The 19,933-nt window shown below is 33.8% G+C and overlaps 1 protein-coding gene across 4 annotated transcripts; it reads left to right on the top strand.

Moving 5' to 3' along the window:
• Window positions 1–13,626: 13,626 nt before the first annotated feature.
• Window positions 13,627–18,374, top strand: LOC121234751 (auxin response factor 9-like). 4 transcript variants are annotated; one of them, XM_041130834.1, is made up of 15 exons: window positions 13,627–14,128; window positions 14,221–14,336; window positions 14,511–14,606; window positions 14,979–15,035; window positions 15,153–15,305; window positions 15,388–15,472; window positions 15,683–15,773; window positions 15,955–16,119; window positions 16,231–16,344; window positions 16,434–16,506; window positions 16,583–16,736; window positions 16,916–17,439; window positions 17,540–17,727; window positions 17,933–18,030; window positions 18,226–18,374. In XM_041130834.1, exons 1-15 carry the CDS (start codon window positions 14,077–14,079, stop codon window positions 18,294–18,296), a joined length of 2,037 nt encoding a protein of 678 aa, XP_040986768.1. In that variant the 5' UTR covers window positions 13,627–14,076; the 3' UTR covers window positions 18,297–18,374. The 4 variants fall into 4 exon arrangements, with proteins under 4 accessions (XP_040986768.1, XP_040986766.1, XP_040986765.1 ...); XM_041130832.1 differs by having other exon boundaries at window positions 13,628–14,128; window positions 16,835–17,439; window positions 18,229–18,374; XM_041130831.1 differs by having other exon boundaries at window positions 13,629–14,128; window positions 16,835–17,439.
• Window positions 18,375–19,933: the final 1,559 nt, after the last annotated feature.

Here is a 19,933-nt window from a genome sequence, read left to right as displayed (position 1 = left end):
CGTTTTTCTTGACATTTATCTCAGAAATATAGAGATGTGACTACCGTTGTATGGAGTAAAAGATATCATTGATTGGATCCAGTTAATTCACTGCTACAAATGTGTTATGCCTTGTCCAAGACCCTTGCTTGACTTTCTTATTTGTTCATTGTGAGATTAGTCAAAGAGGGTCCCAACATAGTGCTTCTTTCGACATTCTTTCTGGGAAATGCCAGGGGAGTTCATGGAATTTGACTTCAAAGTCTGGCATTTTGAAGTTGGAATCGGTACAAGGATGACTTTTGAAGCTATGCTGGAGTAACTTGTTCAAAGTATATTTTTAGTTACATTTAACGATTTCCTCCTGAAATCTGCCATCATCTTCCATCAGCTTTCGTCACACGATCTCTCCACCTTCTATAATCTGGAAGCTATCCATATTTTTTTCCCAACACAAATGAAATATATGATAAAAGCACTATCATCCAATAAAACTTCTCTGGCCATTCTTGTGTGTTGTCCTTTGCTTACCTCGAAATTTCGCTACAAAGTGTATTTTGCCTGATTTCAGATACTACCAATTGTTTAAGAAAGTATGTTATTGTGCTAGAGAGAATTGCATCCCAGCAAGTTCCACTTTTGCAATCCAACCTTTGCAACTTGCCCACAAATTAAAAAGGAATTGTCAAAGGCTCACTCTTGAAGAAAAATGTCCTCTGCTGGCTGAAGTTGCTCCTGAGCTAGCTTAGCTTCTTCTACATGTTGATAGCGGAGCACTAGATTAAACTAATCTATCCAGCTCTTTAGGTGGACATTAAAGTTAGTAAACCCACTAGCATTGGTGCTGATTACTGTACCGACTGCTGAATATGACCCAGCAATGAATGAGCTTGATGTTGGGACACTGGCAACTTTAGTTCCTCTTATCATCTCTTTCGATCTATAATATAATTAGATTCCTTCTAATTATGTTTATACTATGATTATATCAATAGATTAGGCCATCATTAGGGACATGACTTTTAATGTGTTTTGTTTTTTGTTTTTTTTTTTCTCTCTCATCCTTTGGGCACATTAAAAGGGTCCTGAAAGCTGAAGGATCATGTGCTTTGTTACAATATTGGTGCATAATCAGATGTTTAAATTGTGAGAATATGCCTTTGAAAGATACTGAGTTTATTTACTGCAATTCTACGCCATGATGTGTATATATTCTCTTCTGACTTTTCAGGCTTTCTGTCATGCATGAATACTTCAGTCTGCTAACTGTTATTTTATGAATCATTCTTTCCTTGGATTTTCCTTTCCAGTCCAAATGGGAAACCAAACCAACTTGATTCAGACCTATGGAACTTGCGTCTGAAAACAGAGGAACCCAAACCAAGCATATCACTTGTGTCCCAGATTTACTCACTTTTTTCAAGAGAAGTGTGCAAAGCTTGCATACTCTGTCATATTTATTCACGTTTTTCATGTGTGTCCCGGATTTATCCAATTTTTTTCAAAATGAGCGACTTTAAAACTGTATTTAACATTACTCTAACAATTTTTATGCTAGCGGTAATTACTTTTGAGGCCACAAATTACAGAAGGTGAAGCATAGAAAAAGCTGCTATGCTATCAGATTCAACAAACAAATTTCTGAAAAAAATGAAGCTGGAACAGAAGTAAACTGTTTACTGAACATGTCCAAGGCAAACATTAAAAAAATAAAGCAGAGAGCTTTAGGCTGGTTGAGCTACTAGCTTTTGAAAATCCTAATTTCACAATTGCTCCAACTGTTAGGCTAATAGAGGAACATAAAACGACAAGGTACTAGTGGAGGACCAGCAAACCTACCAAATTAACTAAGCTCAACATCAACTGCAGGGGTTTAAATTTAACGACATTGGTTCATGGGGGGATATAATAACATCACAATACCTCTAGAATATGTGTCCATTTACAAAGAAAAAGCTCACCACTTGCACTGCCCAACAAAATACGTACTGAAGAAACCAATACATCCCTGACCTTAGACCCCACAAACAAGATCTAAGAAAAAAGAAAATCAGATCATGATCATGATATTCATTCAGGCCTTCAGCTTCAGAAACTACAAAACAAATGGAATATTGGAGGGAGATGACAGAATGTCCATTGCAAGATGTTTTCAACTCCCAATTGAAACTTGGGAAGTCCTTTTCATGAAATTGCCTAGTTGGTCCAATGCTTAATGGACAGCTGAGCAATCAACCTCAATTTGACCGAAAGATTGATTATTCAAGTCCAAGTAAATGATGGAATTATTTCCTTGCATGCTTGAGACAACATTTGCTAACATCATCCCCACGGCATACCTTCGTAAGGTCCTTGGTTCTAACGACAAGACAACATGAGAAGTTTTGTTTACAATATTAAATCACAATCATGACCAGATTTGCTTAAAATAATTGGTTTTTCAAACTCAAAAGAGAGCAAGCTGAATTTCAACACGTACAACAAGCTGAATTCTTTGTTCAACATTCTAGCTTCAACAACCATGGAAGGAATCATAGATTTTCTCGGAAAAACAGCAAGAGATTTACAGAAGTTGAGAAAGAAACTAAGCATATATCGATCCCAACAACTTGAAGGTGGAATGTTGAATGCAATATAGTATTTTTCAGTGTTGTAAATTTAGTATTTTTCAATACTTAACACCTAAATTAATTAAGAATTGTATTAGGACAAAATTAATTAATTAATCCACTTGATATGATACGCATCCTTTGTACACCACACATAGTGATCACCAAGAGTTTATGTACTTTTAATTAATAATGTTGTAACTACTGTTAACTCTTTACATAAAGGTCATCATTTAGCAAATTAAAAATTGACACTTTTTTTTTTTAACTTTTTTTTTTTTTTTTTTTTTTATAATAACCACTTTCCACTTTTTCTGTCTCAAACATATATTATTTGTTTCGTATTAATTTTTGTAAGGAAACAACCTCTTATTTGAGCCATTTCCATGCATTAATACATTAGACACCACAGTTAGAGATATTATATATTAAAATGCTCTTTACACAACTCTGAAAATTCATAGACAAAGTTAAAGATCATGAAACTAGAAGATTACAATTAAAAAAAAAAGTCCAATAAAGAGAAATTTATTTGAATCAAATCGTGATACATTAATAATACGAATGAAGTGTTTTTCACTCCGACTTGTGAATATAACAATATACGGCTTTATCCCGTTTGAAACTCTAGTAACTAATTACGTACGTACCAGTAACTAAAAAGAAAAACATGTGCTACCCATCAACATTATCCTAAGATATATTGCATTACCTTTTTTTCATTTTCTTTTAGCATCTAAAATGGAAGGGTCCCAGTACCTAATTATGATCAGAAAAGCAAGAGGGTGCATGCATGAAAGAAATGGGTTCTAGTTTAACCTAGTCATGTCTGTCTTGGGATGTCCCAGATCGATGATCAGGTTCTGTAATGGAGCTCTCTCTCTCTCTCTCTATATATATATATATATATATTGGTTTTTGCTAGCTAGGGCTAAAGGCAACCCTTTTTGAATTATTTCATGATTTAACAGTACGAGGCTGTTTCGTAACACTTATATTAAGTACTGTAACTTATGCTAACAACCTCTAATTAATATTACTTATTTAAAATATATCACATTTTTATTTTTATTTTTATAACAAAACTACCATCTCCCAATGTGCACGTTTGCCATATATATATATATATATATATATATATATATATTATTAAGATTCAATGGACGAGGGATTCTTTAACACCCTTTGCACGATATGAGATTGAATTATAAAAGACTAATTTACATATATATATATATATATAAACTTTTCATATATATATATATATATATTTTTCAAGTATATCTTTGTGTGTTTTTCAAGGAAAACTATATTTACAAGCCGGTGTAAAGAACACACGTAGAATATTCTACATTATTGACATAGTTTGATCAGTTATAATAGAAACTTAAAATTAAATCTTTTTTATAAATCAAAGTACTATGACATGTCAATATCGAATGTTGTGTTCTCCACATCGACTTGTAATTACTAGCATTACTCTTTTCTAATACAAAAAAAAAAAGCATATCTCTAATGTCTTAGTTGTCGTAAGCTCCGCAAACACGGACAACCTAATATAATTGAATCCAAGCATGCATACAGGACTAGATCATAGGAAAATCAGTCTTGTAAGTTGTATGCATGAACCTTCCTCGTTTGAATTCGAAGATGAGTTGAGATGAATTATGAATAGTAATGAAAAGGATTGCGAATAGTAGTGAGACTTGTGAATTAAAGTTGATGAATAGTAATGAATAATAATAAGATGAATTAAGATGAGTTAAGATGAATTGTAAATCCAAAACGGATTGGGCTGTGGTCCTACGCCTACCCATAAAACGAAGAAGAGAATGTGGACGTTATAAGGTGCCGGATCAAGAACCCATCTGGTCTCTAATAAAAAGATGTGTCCTTTCTTCCGCAGAGGAATTGTATAAGGAGGGAAATTATGAGTGTCCACCCTGTCCAGAAGTTCTCAAGCTTAAAGGAATTATGAAATGAAAAAAAAACTAGGTCCACATCATGACATCATCAAGCAAAGAAACTCCTAATCATAAGATCATCCAACGGCTTACAAAGGCTAAAACATTATGAGTCAAAAGACAGTAAAAAAATCATTCTACCTTTGGGGACCAAAGTCCCACTCAGCCACCCCGGAGGCAATTGTGAAGTGAAGGGTAGCCTCTAAGACCATAAAGCAAGCAATACAGTATTATTTTTTTGCCCCTTTTGAGCATGATTGTCCTCACATGGATTCCAACCCAAAATGCTTCATTTTAAGGGTTTTTTTTTTTTTGAAGGTACCCCAACCAGAATAAACTACTCCTTATCCTTAATTAGTCGGGCATGCTTTTAGAAATAATAAAGTTTTGTGGGATACCCTACATGCCATGACTGCTGCCTAAACAATGCCAAATTAATCCTAGATGGGTAAAATTAAAAGGGCAAAGGAAGAAAGAGATCAGTGGCTCAAAATCATCTTAGCTAGTTGGGGTTCTTTCATTTGCAAAGTTAATTTATTTATAATCTCATGCAAATGAGGCCTCTAATTTGTGCAGATTAATTAGAGTAAGCAGCAAAGTTACACCCACCTCCACCTGCAATTTGGTCTCCGCATGGTGTCTGCATACACACATCACTCGTCCCCACCAAGGACCAATGCTCATTAATTTTATTGCTTATTTGTTAAGAAAAATGTTAAATATATTTAAAAAAGATTATAAAATAATTTACTTTTTCCCATTTTAGTTAATGATACGTTAAAGATTGAAATTTAAAATTTAAATTTTAAAAGAAAACTAATAAAATCAATTTTATAAATAAAAATATAAATAAAGGTTGCAATACTCATTTGTTAAACTATTCTTACTAGAAAAAAGAAATTGTTAAATAACTCCTTCTCTCTCTTCTTTTGTTGGTTTGGTGAAAAGACTGTTTGTCTTTAGTCTGTAGTGACGACAGTAAAGCATTCCAGGTCTGAGGGTATGGTGGGGGCAATCCGTAGCATGTTCCATTGGTGATCGTTGAGGGATCAAGAACAGCCTTGTCTTTTTTATTTTATTTTTTCTACTCTTTTCTAAAACTATTTCTCAATTTCAGCTCCCAAGATTGCAAGCTATATATTATTTTAATATTAAAAAATTATTATAATTATAAAGATATTTTATAAAAAATAAATTCATGACCTGACTTAAATTTATGTCATACATACATCTATTTTATAATAAAAATAATTTTATAATTAACATACTACATTAATTTTCATTAATTTATAAATATATTTTTATAAAATTATTTTCAGAACATTTCTCACTAGAAAAAGTGTGATTTTTTTTTTTTTTTTTATAGAATTCATTCTTCCATTTGAATATTGTAATTAATTTTAGGCAAATTTTAGTACCTAAAAAACCTATTATTATAAGCTACACCAACATCTGAAAAATAATTTTACATATAATTGTGAAGTATGTAAACGTTACGTAATTATTTTGAAAAAGATGGGTTTATTATTAAAAAATTAATTTTTTTATGTGGGTCTCATAATTTATTCATTTTTTTTTAAAGCGATTATGCGACGGTTGCACAAGTCACGAATGCAAATATATTTTCTCTATCCGAAATTCATGTTTTAAGTATATAGTAATTGCATCCTGACCCCCAATAATTGGTTTACCACTCATTTTTCACCCCTTCACCAAAATTCCAAATTATGCTAACCCTAATATATAGTTTTTATAATATTAATTCTATCCCATTACCTTAAAGCAATACTTCAATTATTGTATCCAAAATAATAATAATAATAATAATAATGGACAGATGTCGGACTATAAAGTAATCATATATGTATAAGAAATCTACTATATATATATATATATATATATATATATATATATGGAGCCTAATTATGCACGGGGGACAGGCAAACACACACATTACCCCGCCTTAATTGGTTTAATTTGACTTTGCTAGCTAGCTCTCTTCCATGCTCTCTGATTTAAATGCTAAAATAATAATAAAAAATAAAAAGTTGAACGCTTGGAACAAAGTTAATTAATTATTTATTTTTAAGGAACCTTGCTGACATGGACTCAACGAATTTCTAATGTTCTTTATTGTTGTCCAAAAATCATACCAAGACTTCGATGAAAAGGGACATCGAATAATTTATTGAAATAATATTATATATAATCTTTTGCTAATTTTTTTTTAAAAAAATAGGATTCACCATTAAAAGAATAAATTTTTCACATAGATCTAAGATTTATCCACTTTTTCTTAAATAGAATGTGCAGAATTTGAACATTTTAAAATTATAAATATCATTTCTCATTTTACAGATCATTCGTAGTTACAAATTAAGAGCACTCCCAACGGCTTATCTAAATCACTTATTTCTATATATTTTGAAGAAAGTAGTAAAAAAGGGCCGTCTAACGAATGATCTATTTCATCCGTAATTTTCATTTCTCTACAGTGTTACCGCTACATCTAGCGTAACTGTTCACAGTTGTAAATCTATTTTTAATTATTTCTCATTCATCTATGTACTTTTCCCTTCCCTATCGTGTTTTAATTTATTTCATTTTAGCCCATTTTCATACTCCATCCGGTTATTTCGCGCCTTCCCTTCCTCACAGGTGCCTTCTGCTCGTCTTCCATCGCACAAGAGTTGCCTTCTGCTAATCTTCAAATCTGCTTCCTTTCCAGTGCAAGCATCATTCCACAGTTGCCTTCTGATCATATTCCATCTATCTCTGTTGCAACTCCTATTCCGAGTGGGTTTTGGGTATGGTTCAACCTCTTCCGTCTCAATCTCTCTATTCTCCTTCGAATAAGTTATGTGATAATTTTTAGTAGATGAAATCTTAAATTTTTGAGCATATTGATATTTTTTGGAATTTTTTCTTCTTCAGATTTGGAAATAGTCGCATACTTAGAATTTTTTGTTAGATTTAAGGAGGGATGAGGATGGTCACGTATTTTTCTTCTTTAAAATATGATTTGCCAATGATGCATTCTTATAACTAGAAAAAGCTTCAGAGTCTCAAACATGGTGGAGGAGGATTTGACATAGGCAAAAAACACTTGTGATATTGCACCTGTGTATATGGGGAGATATTACAAATATTAAAAGATGTGAAGATATTATTGATAGTTAGAGAAAATATTTGAAATGAATAAAAAAATATTAAAAAATATAATATTTAAATGATATGATGAAAAACTAAATAAGCTGATGTATGATATATTGTAAAAGTTAATATATAAAATAGAAAAAAATAAATTTTGGTGATATATTTTAAATGATAGGATGAAGAACCTATTGAGAGTGCTGTTTCATGCGTTACACATTAATTTATTTTAAAGAAAAGTGAATAAAGTAGTAGGACAGGCCACCTGTTTGTTTAATTAAAAACTAATTATCAAGCACCGTTTGGTTAATTGCATTGTTATAAAAGGACATCATATAAATATATATATATATATATATATATATATATATAATAAATCCATTAAAGGCATGATACAATGTAGGAGGCCGGCCAACTGTGTCTTGATCATTTCAACTTGCATGTGCAATAGTTGAAAATAAATAAATAAATATTAATTAGCCTTTTAAAAATATGAAAAATAATAAATGAAAAACAAAGATGGGATCAGAAGTCAATATGAAAAATAATATTTGACAGAATTAATGAAAACGTTTTAGAATATTCTTATCTATAACTACTAATTCCTTTACTAATTCTACGTCCCTAGTATTTTCTAATAATAGTTTGCTTTCTGTTTCTCTTGTGCTACGGTTGTTTTCGAATTAATGAAAGACGTTTCATCATTCAGAGAGAAAAAATAAAAAATAAAATAAAATACTAATTCCTTTATATATTCCAAGTTCCAACTAACTGGAACTTAGAATAAAACTTAATTCTCTATATATAATTAAACCCAAAATTAAGTATAAGTACATATGCATGGTGCATGCATGATCTGTACGGTCAAGCATATTCTTCTTCGTCTTCTTCTTCTGCATCTTCTTCCAAAATTAATATTGATTCGTGGTGTGCTTGTTGGATTCTTTGGCCTGCCGGCCATCATGGATATGAAACTTCATTTTTTTTTATAATTAATTGTTCCTTTCTTTTTTTCAAGATGTTCCGTCAAATTAGTTTTTCTTCTTACTTGTAAAAGAAAAAAAAAGGAGAGATTTTCCATGAAAGTATACAACGTTCTTCTTCCTTGATAGCTCATGTGTTTTCTACATGTTCTACCAAGCTACTAGCTAGGACCTAGTTATAATTAATATAAATCATATAATTTTTTAAAATTGCAACATTAGATAAGGATTATTTGCAACGATAATGACTATTTATGACGAAAATATATTCATTTTGACAGAAATAGTTGGACATAAATAAGTAATTTTCTTGTAATGAATTCAATCCCACTTATCCTAATAAGTACTATTGATCTCCCTAAGTTTTAATTAAATTAATGGGGTGACTAATTATGAGAGAGAACATCGACTATAAAAAGTGGTGGGGGTAGGTATCCATCGATCATGTATAAAAATATCATATATTCTTTGTAGGGGACAATGTCATGTTGCTTAAGGTAGAACGATGCAAAGTAGGGATAGGCCGAAACCTTACATTAATTAATCTCAAGTTGGATTAACAAATTTTATCTTTATTGGTAGGAGACCGAGATCAATTTTGATAGTAATTGCTCGATCGAGCCAATATTCCACGAAAGTAATGTCACAATTTTCGCTTGAGTTAAATGGCTCACGAATTCTTTATGCAATGCGATTAACTGGATGTTGTGATGTCTCGCGAGCGATATTTTTTACAAAAAAAATTATTCTCATCAATTACTATTCACCATCCTACACCTCATATTCTATGAAAAACACCTCCTGCCACATCTTATGAAAAACGTATTCATATTTTATAAAAAAGTTATAAGTGTAGAGTATGTGAGTAAATAGTAATTGATGCGCATAATAAATCTCCAATGAAGTATAATTTGAGCTAGCGGGAGTGTTGCTAGTATCTAATAATATTGATTGAACTCGATACTCTTACAATTTTCTACTTAATCCCGACTAGACTCATCAACAAGTACAAAGAATAACAACTCAAATAGCCTGTTAAATTTGCAGTCCCAAATTCGTTGAATCAACACTACTACTTTATGGTATTCTTCACAGAAGGAGGCAAAAGCAACCTAATCCGACGTAAGACGGCGTATAATGTTATTATATATATATATATATATATATATATATATATATATATATATATTCTGGTTTTACGTACATTTTACTATATGGTCAACTTGCACGTTCGTGGACTCATGTGTTTATAATAAACTAATTTAAATATATATTTTCTATATATACGAGTTTAGCTACTTCCTATATTGGCTGATCATCTCAAGCAACCCTGATTAACTTTTTTTATTAGTATTAATTATATTATATTATGTGTGCTTATAAATTTATTTATTAATTTATATAATATATATAGGTGTAGTGAAAGCACAAACACCAACACAAAGCGTGGGTATAATACGATACAAACATGTCGTGATCATCGTAAACTCTAAGAAACATAGAACAAAACGTATTATAAGTTGGAGAACAACCGATGATGCATGAATATATATATGTAACACTAAGAAAAATGCTTATAATATTTTATGGTCAATTATTTGCAATGCAAATGATTATTTGTTAAAAAAAAGTTAACAAATAATTATTTTTGTTGCAAATAATTTATTACAAATAATATTTTTTATAGTGATATGTGTATATATATATATATATATATGTATGTATGTGTATATATATCAATTACATAAACAATCTAAGTACGTACATATACACATATATACGTACTTCTCCTGACATTAATTATTATCATTTTATTTTATTAATCACAGGTAATTATAAATAGAAGAAATTAACAAATTACTCATGCATGCATTTCAACATATTCATCGCATCAAGATTTAAAAATTGTTGAGACAAGGCAGAGGACTGGTCATGTTAGACATTTAAAAATAAATTAAAAACAAAAGTGCCTAAAGTGTTTAATTTTATAAATTATAACTAAGGGTGCTTCACGGTACAAAACCAGATAGATAAGCAATTACACGTACGTACACCATATCTCACCATTTTTTTAAATAACTGTCGGTGCATATAGCGTATAAAACCAGATGGATGAAACAATATAAACAGGGTAGCATGTGATCATATGAGACATATATATATATATATATATTTATATATATAGCTAGCTGTTTTAATTAAGTTTATAAAATCAAAATTTCACCTTCGTCACCTTAAATTATTTTCAAAATGGATATTCTTTTCGGTCAAAGAATATCACGGTGGATGCGAAACTATTTAATTTAGCAGATAATATTTGAGTGTAAGGCACGTGAGTGAAAAGCTCTCTCTCTCTATATATATATCATATCATTTTTATTTAGATAAAAAATAGACTTACTCGATCTTATCTTATTAATTATATCGAGTTTTCATCTTAAATTAGAGTATTATTGAAATTGTTTATAAATTTATGGTATTAATAAATAAAAATTCACAATTAAAAAGAACTAACTTCATGAAACAATGAACTTCTAGCATAAATAGTATTATCGTTTGTGTGAAAACTATTAATACATCGTATTTGATCTAGATTAAACATCAATCATATCGTTTCAAGCAAAAAGGGTAATTATTAAGAGGCATACAAAGTGATCATGATGATGCACGTAGTTAGTAGAGTTTACATGATAAAAACCTCTTAAAAAAGTCAATGTGGATCACATATCATGTGCACATTTGTACATCGCATGATCATACATATATATATATATATATGTATGATAAATTATCACATATATTTTACTTATGTTTTCACGAAAATCTACTTAATTTGGAGGTGGTCCACCAATGAAACCTCGATAACTACAATATTTGAAAGACCTACCTTCCAATTTCCACACATGGCTGAATCTATGAATAGGACCCTGCTTTTTTCATAATTACCAAGCTCATGAAATTTGCGTGAAAATACTTTAGATTTGTTATTTATTATTCTCACATATTATATATCATAATTTTTTTATTATTTTAATTTTTTTAGTTTTATTCTTCTAAAATTAATTGAATTTTTTCTACTCATTATCTATATACTATACATTTGATAAGAGAGAAAAAAAAATAAAAAAAATGTAATATATAGTGTGAGAAATGATGAATATAATTTTTTAGTTGAAAATATAGGATGGGAGAAAATCTACTATGATTATTTTGTTTTTTTTTTGTTTTTTTATAACTTTTGGATAAAAAAATAATAAAAAGATGATGATAATTATCAAGATGATGATGATGATAATTTAAAATAATAGTAAGAATTATTTTATTATCAAATCCTGTGTAGAACATTATTTTATTATCAAATCCTGTGTAGAACATATCTTCTATATCGATAAAAACCAAATTTTAAAATTTATATTTTAAATTAAATAATATGATTTAATACTTATATATACTATTTTTGTTGCAATAAAACTTTCAAGGTATAATGCTAGGTATAAATTTTAAATAGATAAATTTCATATAAATTATTTGTAAAAAAGTGGCTTAATTAATAAAAAATAAATTTTTTTATACTTTTATTTTAGGTAAATTATATTTTTATTATAAAATTTAATAAGAAATTTCTCTATTTAAAACTAATAGAATTCATGTTTCTTCAAAGTGTTACGGGTGAAAAGCGAAAGTATCGGTGCGGTTTTGGTCCAAAACCGAAACCGCACCGATCCCTTAAAATGATGAAAATCTCGACCGAAACCTGTCGGTGAACGGGAGAAAACCATCGATATCGGTCTTGGCGTAACTATGGTCGGTTCGTCGGCGTCTTCGGTTGCGACAAATGTGATCCTACCATTGTGTGCGAACTGCGAAGCCTCGATGTGAGAGTGAGAGAGAGAGAGAGAGACGATGGGAGCGGTGTGGGATATGAAGAAGAAGGAGGAGAAACGAGGAAGAAGAAAGAAAGTTGAAATTTTAAACCCTAGAGGGAAATGACGCTATTTGGGTCTTTATATTTTTTTTCAAATACCGAGTTCTAAAATGATGCGACGTCGTTACATATATGTATAATTTTTAAAAAAAATTATTAATTCGGTCGGTTCAACGATTCGGCCTATAATCAAGCCATGACTGAATTGCTGGACATTGATTTTTGGCACATTCAACTGCTCGTCGGCCGGTTTTACGCTGGTTTCGGCCGGTTTCGAGTTTAGATGACCGGTTTGAGACGGTTCGATCGGTTCTCCCCTTCTTGTACAGTCCCACGAAGTGTCATGATTGGGTCAGCTCGAGGAAAGCAGGAAAAGCACTACGTGGAGGCTAATAGGCGGTAATCAACCATACACGTGGCTATGGCCGCCACGAGACCTAACCACGTGGACCTCCAAGTGGTACTAAGTTGACGTGGGCAGACGACGACCACGGGGACCGCAAGCGGATTGTTTGGTGCAGAGAGAGAAAAGCGAGGACGAAGATCCAACGCTTACCACGTGTTTGTGTGGTCCCTGTAATCCAATGGCAAACCACCGTAATTATAACCAAACCTGCAGGTCAAATAAAACTATCAATTCCGAAATAAAAAAAAAAAGAAACTCTGCCGGGTTGGGGTTGAGCCAACCCTGTTGCCTGTTTCGAAGCAGACAACGACAGGGACGGCAGCTAACGGTGACGGAAACGTGAGCAGTAAACGTCTTCCGTCAACCCCAAATTTCACGCATCCCAATGCTCCGTACCCACCAACAAAATTATTTAAAAATACCCGCCCAGCCGTTATGACACGGCACTGACTGGAACCTGGGGGTTAGACAGACCCAAGCTTCCGTTACGCTCGCCGTCCCGTTTACCCGCCCCCTCCGGTTATATCCCTACTACGGTTAGTTAAGTTAGAGAGATACAAAGCTGAGAGAGAGAGAGAGATACACAGTTTACAGCAACTAAAGTCGCGTATAATAAGACGCGCGCAAGGCGGTATTGGACGATTCTCTGTAACGCCGTTTTTTTCCATAAGACACAGAGTGCTTTGCGTTCGAGAGGGAGAGAGAGTTTCTAGAGAGAGAGAGAGAGTTTCTAGAGAGTGTGTGGTTTTGTTAGCTCCGAAGGTGGTTTCGTAACGGTTCCCAGGGTGTAGAAGGTGGTTTTGCTTTACGGTTTCGATTGCAGTCGTTACAGGGAGAAAAAGAGAGACAGAGAGAGAGAGAGAGCGCTTGTGACTCAGTTTTAAAGCGCCGTGCTGGAAGCGAAAAGTCGGAGCTTTTGTAATAATTCGTGCTAACGGCTTGGGAGTGATCATAAATTTAGTGGTGCAATCGAGGTTTATTATTTGTATATAGTGAGGGGATTCAGGGTGTCGGAAAGATTTTTAGGTGAGCTTTTGTGTATTTGACTCGGGTTTCAATGATGGCGTATCGGGACGGGTCGTTTTCGCAGTCAAATGTTTCGGCGGAAGGTGAAATGGCCGTTGGATTTATTTTTTTCAAATTTTCTTGGGGTTTATTTTACTGGTAAAATGTGAAGATTCTTCCTTTGATCTCTTCTTAGGTTGTGGAAGGGATGATCTGTATGCGGAGTTATGGAAGGCTTGCGCGGGCCCCCTCGTGGACGTGCCTCGGTCCGGCGAGAGGGTTTTCTATTTTCCACAGGGGCACATGGAACAAGTAAGTGTGCGAATGCTTTTCCTGGAAAAAGGTGCTTGATAGGAAAAAAAGAAGCGAGAGAGCGAGAGACAAAGTTAGTTTTGTTTTTATTGTAGTTGGTATCTGCTGAGGCTTTCCTTTTTGAGTGTGTTCTGAATTCTGAAAAGAAAAATGCTGTTTTTCCGGTGGTTGTAGTTGGAGGCATCCACAAATCAGGAGCTGGATCAGAGGAGTCCACTGTTTCAACTTCCCTCGAAGATTCTCTGTCGTATTCTCAACGTTGATCTGCTGGTATTTTTTCTCTATTCGATTTGTCATTTTTTTTACTATTACCCTTATTTTTCGGTTTTTCTGTTTGGCCATGGGAACATGAAGGAAATAAAGTAGCTGTCAGGGCTATAACTTTTTCTGTTCGATGTGTTTTATTAAACATGATAAACCGAGTTGAGCTGGACCTATTAGTTGAGTTTGGCTCATTTGAATTGGATTTTAGTTTTATGGGGTCTCAAGAAATTGGAACCCAAAATTCCAACGTAAATATCATATTTTCTTTTTATTTCCTGCCTTTTCTCAACAACCAAACGGAGCTTTGGAATAAATTGTGAAAATTGCTGCATAGGAAAACTCATTTTATTTTTCCTGTTTCTATCTGTATTTTTTTAGGCGGAGCAAGAAACAGATGAGGTTTATGCACAAATTACTCTAGTTCCAGATGCAGATGTAAGCAGCAGGGGTGTTTGTTTCTGATTTCTACATACTTCAATGTTTGGGCAGCACAGAGTTTTGTTTTGCGTTTATATTTTTTGAATGATTTCAATTTTGTTGAAATATGTCTAGCAAACTGAGCCTACAAGTCCTGATCACTGCCTTCCTGAACCTCCAAGACCTACGGTTCACTCGTTCTGCAAAGTTTTGACAGCTTCTGATACGAGTACCCATGGCGGGTTTTCTGTTCTACGCAAACATGCCACAGAATGCCTTCCTCCTCTGGTAACGTTTTTCTTTGTACTAATAGGTTTGCTTTTAATTTCTTCGTTTCAATGTTTGATTTCCGTTTATGGATCTATTTCAGGACATGACCCAGTCGACCCCAACTCAGGAATTGGTTGCTAAGGATCTTCATGGTTATGCGTGGCATTTTAAGCATATTTTCAGAGGTAATTGATTAAGCTTATTACTCTTTCCCTTGTGATTGGGATGAGATTCCATTATTTTTAGAAGAGATGGGGGTTTCATTGACTCATTACGAGTTGTTCAAACCAACCCAGAGCAACAATTTATTCATCTGCTTGGAAAAAAATAAAATAAAATCAAACAATATAATTTATTTTCACTCATGTTTCTTCTGTCTCTAATTCAATGAACAGGTCAACCACGGAGACACTTGCTTACCACGGGATGGAGTGTTTTTGTGACATCTAAGAGATTAGTTGCTGGGGACTCCTTTGTATTTCTGAGGTAAATGCCTTTTTTTTTCCTTAGATTACCTAATCGATGGTTTTGGAGGCTGGGGTCATATATCCGAGGTTTACTCTCTATGGGTGGGTCCAAAGGATCCTGCCATGTTGAGATTCCATGTCATAAAAAAAATGTAGTTCCAATGTAATATATGTAACTCATCGATGAATTGCTCGTCTAGGGGAGAAAATGGGGAGTTGCGCGTTGGGGTGAGGCGTCTTGCCCGTCAACAGAGCAGCATGCCATCATCGGTGATTTCAAGTCAGAGCATGCACTTAGGAGTGCTTGCAACTGCATCTCATGCTGTTGCAACCCAAACTATGTTTGTAGTATTTTACAAGCCAAGGTATGTGTGATATGTTCCTTCTTTTGGACGTGCTTGAATAGAATTTTATGTAGAAAAATTATTGTAAGATATCTTATCATTGATTTCATTTGCTTTGTTTAAAATGATCAGGACAAGCCAGTTCATAATAAGCTTGAATAAGTATTTGGAAGCTGTTAACAATAAGTTTGGAGTTGGCATGAGATTTAAGATGAGTTTTGAGGTAGAGGATTCCCCAGAGAGAAGGTAGTATATTTCCAATATGCAATTGCTGTTTGTTTGTTTGTTGTGTGCTTTTTCTCAAATATTCTTGTCCTGCATTTTTAATTGATCAGGTTTTTGGGCACAATAATTGGGATTGAAGGTTTTTCTTCTCGTTGGGAAGGTTCGAGATGGCGATCTCTAAAAGTAATTTCTTTATTCCCTCGTTGTCCACTGTTTCAAACTAGTATGGAAATCCAATTTTTTATTTTTATTTTTTTAGGTTCAATGGGATGAACCAGCATCGATTCCAAGACCAGATCGGGTTTCACCATGGGAGATAGAGCCCTTTGTGCCTTCAGTACCTGCAAGCCTGGCTCAACTTTCTCCGGCAAAGAGCAAAAGGCCTCGAACACCTATTGAAATTCCAAATCTTGGTGAGATAAACCTTTTTTTGGTTCTTTACTCTCATTCCGTTTATTCTGTACTAGGTTGAGTTGGTGACATTCTAAAGTCCTCTCTCTCTAACTTATAGATGATACTAGTTTGACTGGATCAACTCTCTGGAATCCTGCATTGGTGCAGTCTGATGAAATGACACATTTTATGGTTGAAGGCAAAAGGGGTGAAAATCATGTTATGTGGCATCACAAGCAGACAGATATTAACAACAGCAACCCAATTTCAAGGACTCAGACTGATGGAAGCTGGTTTTCTTCTCATACATCTGTCACCGGCCATCAATTTCAGGATGCGGTGGATGCTCGCAAAAGTGTGTCTGGTTGGCCTTCTCTCTCAGGCTTCTCAACTGCACACTCATCAAAGCTGAGCAATGACCCATTGCCTGACACTGTTGAGAAAGCGAAGAAGAGAGCTGACACTGCTTCTGGGTGCCGATTGTTTGGTATTGAGCTGATTAATAACTCTACAAGCTCAACTCCTATGATGAAGGCAACTGCACAACCAATTAGCATGCCAAATGGATCCAGTGAAGTACGTAGTACCCCATCAGCTACTGATTCAGACCATAAGTCTGATCTCTCAAAATGTTCACAAGAAAAGGAACTGGGACAGCTGCAAGTACTACTGCCAAAAGAGAGCAAGCAAAACTGCTCTACTTCAACCAGAAGTCGCACCAAGGTACTGAGTGGAAATTGTTTAAGCATTTGATAAATATATTTAAGATTAATAGCCCCTTCTGCTATTTTCTGAACGTGTTTGTGCTTCAAATATGCAAAAGGTTCAAATGCAGGGGGTTGCTGTTGGTCGTGCTGTGGACTTAACCATGTTGGAAGGATATAGTCAGCTTATAGATGAACTTGAGGACATGTTTGACATCAAGGGACAGCTTCGCCCCTGTGACAAGTGGCAAATTGTCTATACTGATGACGAAGGTGATATGATGCTCATGGGAGATGATCCATGGCGGTAAGTTATCTTCAACACTATCTGTTCCAAAATAAAATAACACTAAAATATTGTCACTGTTTGGAAGTTTCTAAACTACATTTTCCTCTAATGTTCTTCTCGGTCACAAAATTAAAGTATGATTCATTCTAATGTGGTGTTATGGAATTCTCTCTTATGACGCATTCCTCAATCTAGCCTTTTTTATTTGGTTACCGTCTTCCAGGGAATTCTGTAACATGGTGAGAAGAATCTTGATTTGCTCCAGCTTGGACGTGAAGAAGCTGAGCCCAGGAAGTAAATTGCCCGTGTCGTCTATAGAAGGTGAAGGGACTGTAATAAGCTCGGATTCTGCAGAAAACTGAAAAATGGCCGTGACTTGTTGTTTCCTGTTCGTTATTATTGTCTGTTTGTTTGCAAGTGGGTCGATATTTTTGGTGCTGGGGGGGACATATTGGCTAATTGATAGTGCATTTTTTAGAGCTAACTTCTTGAAACTAAAAAGTGCTGATTATGCTGTAGTGGGGGGAGCTAGAGAGTCCAGGCTTAGAGAATCTTGTGAATACCGGTGCATGGAAATTGCGGTGTAGAAGTGAGAGAGCTTGCTGATGAATAGGACTCATGGTAAGTCACCGTGATATGAGCGTACTGAATATATATATATATATATATATATATATATATATATATATATTCTTGGGGGGGGGGGGGGGGGGGGGGTGACTACGTCAGTCTCTGTTCCTTGTGATTGTAAATAGACGTGCTTTAGAACTGTAATGTTGCTATTTGGCAAGTGCAAATTGGCAAAGGTTAAAGACTGTCAGCTACATTAGCTTTTCATTTCTTTTGGACTTGGATTGAGCTGCTATACATGCTAGCACCTCGAGCGGAAAAAGTTTCTTGAAATCATTGTAAATAATAAATAAGTCTTTGATTTTTATGCTGTAACTACCATTGAAGTAGAACTTGAGGAGCATTTGGGAAGTGAGAATTGAAATAATTTTTGAAAAATGAAAATCAAAGGGTCTTTTATGCAACAAATGGTCATATCATCGTAGTAGATATGTAAGAGTTGGGTAAGTGAATGATCATTATAGCTGAAGTGAAAAGGTTGATATTGTAATGAAGAGAGATATAAAAGAAACTAAAAAAAAAAAGGTAAATATGGTGCCGAGGTAATCAATACATAAGAAATTACGTAATACATTAGCTTGAGTATGAAAAATATGAAGTGGGCTCAGAATCTCAGGGAGGGAGCTAGGTCACCCCAGGCCTGTTTATGATCGTGTACTAATGAACAATGGGCATCTTGTTACTGCCCCTCTCTTTTTGCGCGGCCATGGCTGGCCTTATATCCTAGCTTCCTGTTGTCCAGCTTGTGAAAGGTAGAGAGAGTATTTTCATTGATTGCACTGCGGAAAGTGCGTGCCTGTGTTGCAGGTGAAAAAGTATCCATGTCATTTCACTTTTCTGTCTTCTACGATGAATGAATGGATAGGACAGCACGCTATCTGCGTGTTTGCAGTTCTACGCTTCCTGGAGGGGAGCGAAGTCGAACCAGCCACAGAGAGAGAGAGAGAGAGAGCCCTGCATTAGCATTGATGTGGGCTGTAGCTAAAGTTCTGAATAGAATTTAGCCTTTTATCTAATCATAACAATTTTGTATTTTATGTGAATTAGGGCATGTTTTCCTCAAAAGAGTAAAACAATGATGCTTTTTGGGCTTCTTGAGGTTTGTTTGTCCACACATCAAATAAATGATTTTGCGCCATTTTTGTCAGATTCTATGACAGAGTTCTTTGGAATACTAATGACGCTTTTGGAAAGAAAGAGAATTACTGACATTTTTTTAAATAAAAAAAAAAAAAAAACAGAGAATTAAACAGCTTTTTCTCTACCAAGCGGAAAAGATAACGTGAAAATTTGTCAGAATTTCTCTAGGATGTCGTGTTTTGTGATCTGTCGTATCACTAGCTATAATAGGTAAGTATTATTATTTTTTAATTTTTAAAATATTTGTATAACTATTACAAATATAAAAAATTATATAAAAATAAATTTACAAATTGACGTAAATTTAAATGATATATTAGATCTATTTTATATTAAAAACAAATTTATAATTTAACGTACTGAATTAAATTATGTCAATTTATAAATTTATTTTTATTTATTCTCTTTGTAATTGAAGTATTTCTCTTTTCAACAATCTACCCATCAAAATACA

This window comes from Juglans microcarpa x Juglans regia, chromosome 6D (genome assembly GCF_004785595.1).
Source record: "Juglans microcarpa x Juglans regia isolate MS1-56 chromosome 6D, Jm3101_v1.0, whole genome shotgun sequence".
Classification (NCBI taxonomy): Eukaryota; Viridiplantae; Streptophyta; class Magnoliopsida; order Fagales; family Juglandaceae; genus Juglans; species Juglans microcarpa x Juglans regia.
The sequence above is the reverse complement of the archived record's forward strand: the minus strand, read 5'-3'. Positions and strand labels throughout refer to the sequence as shown.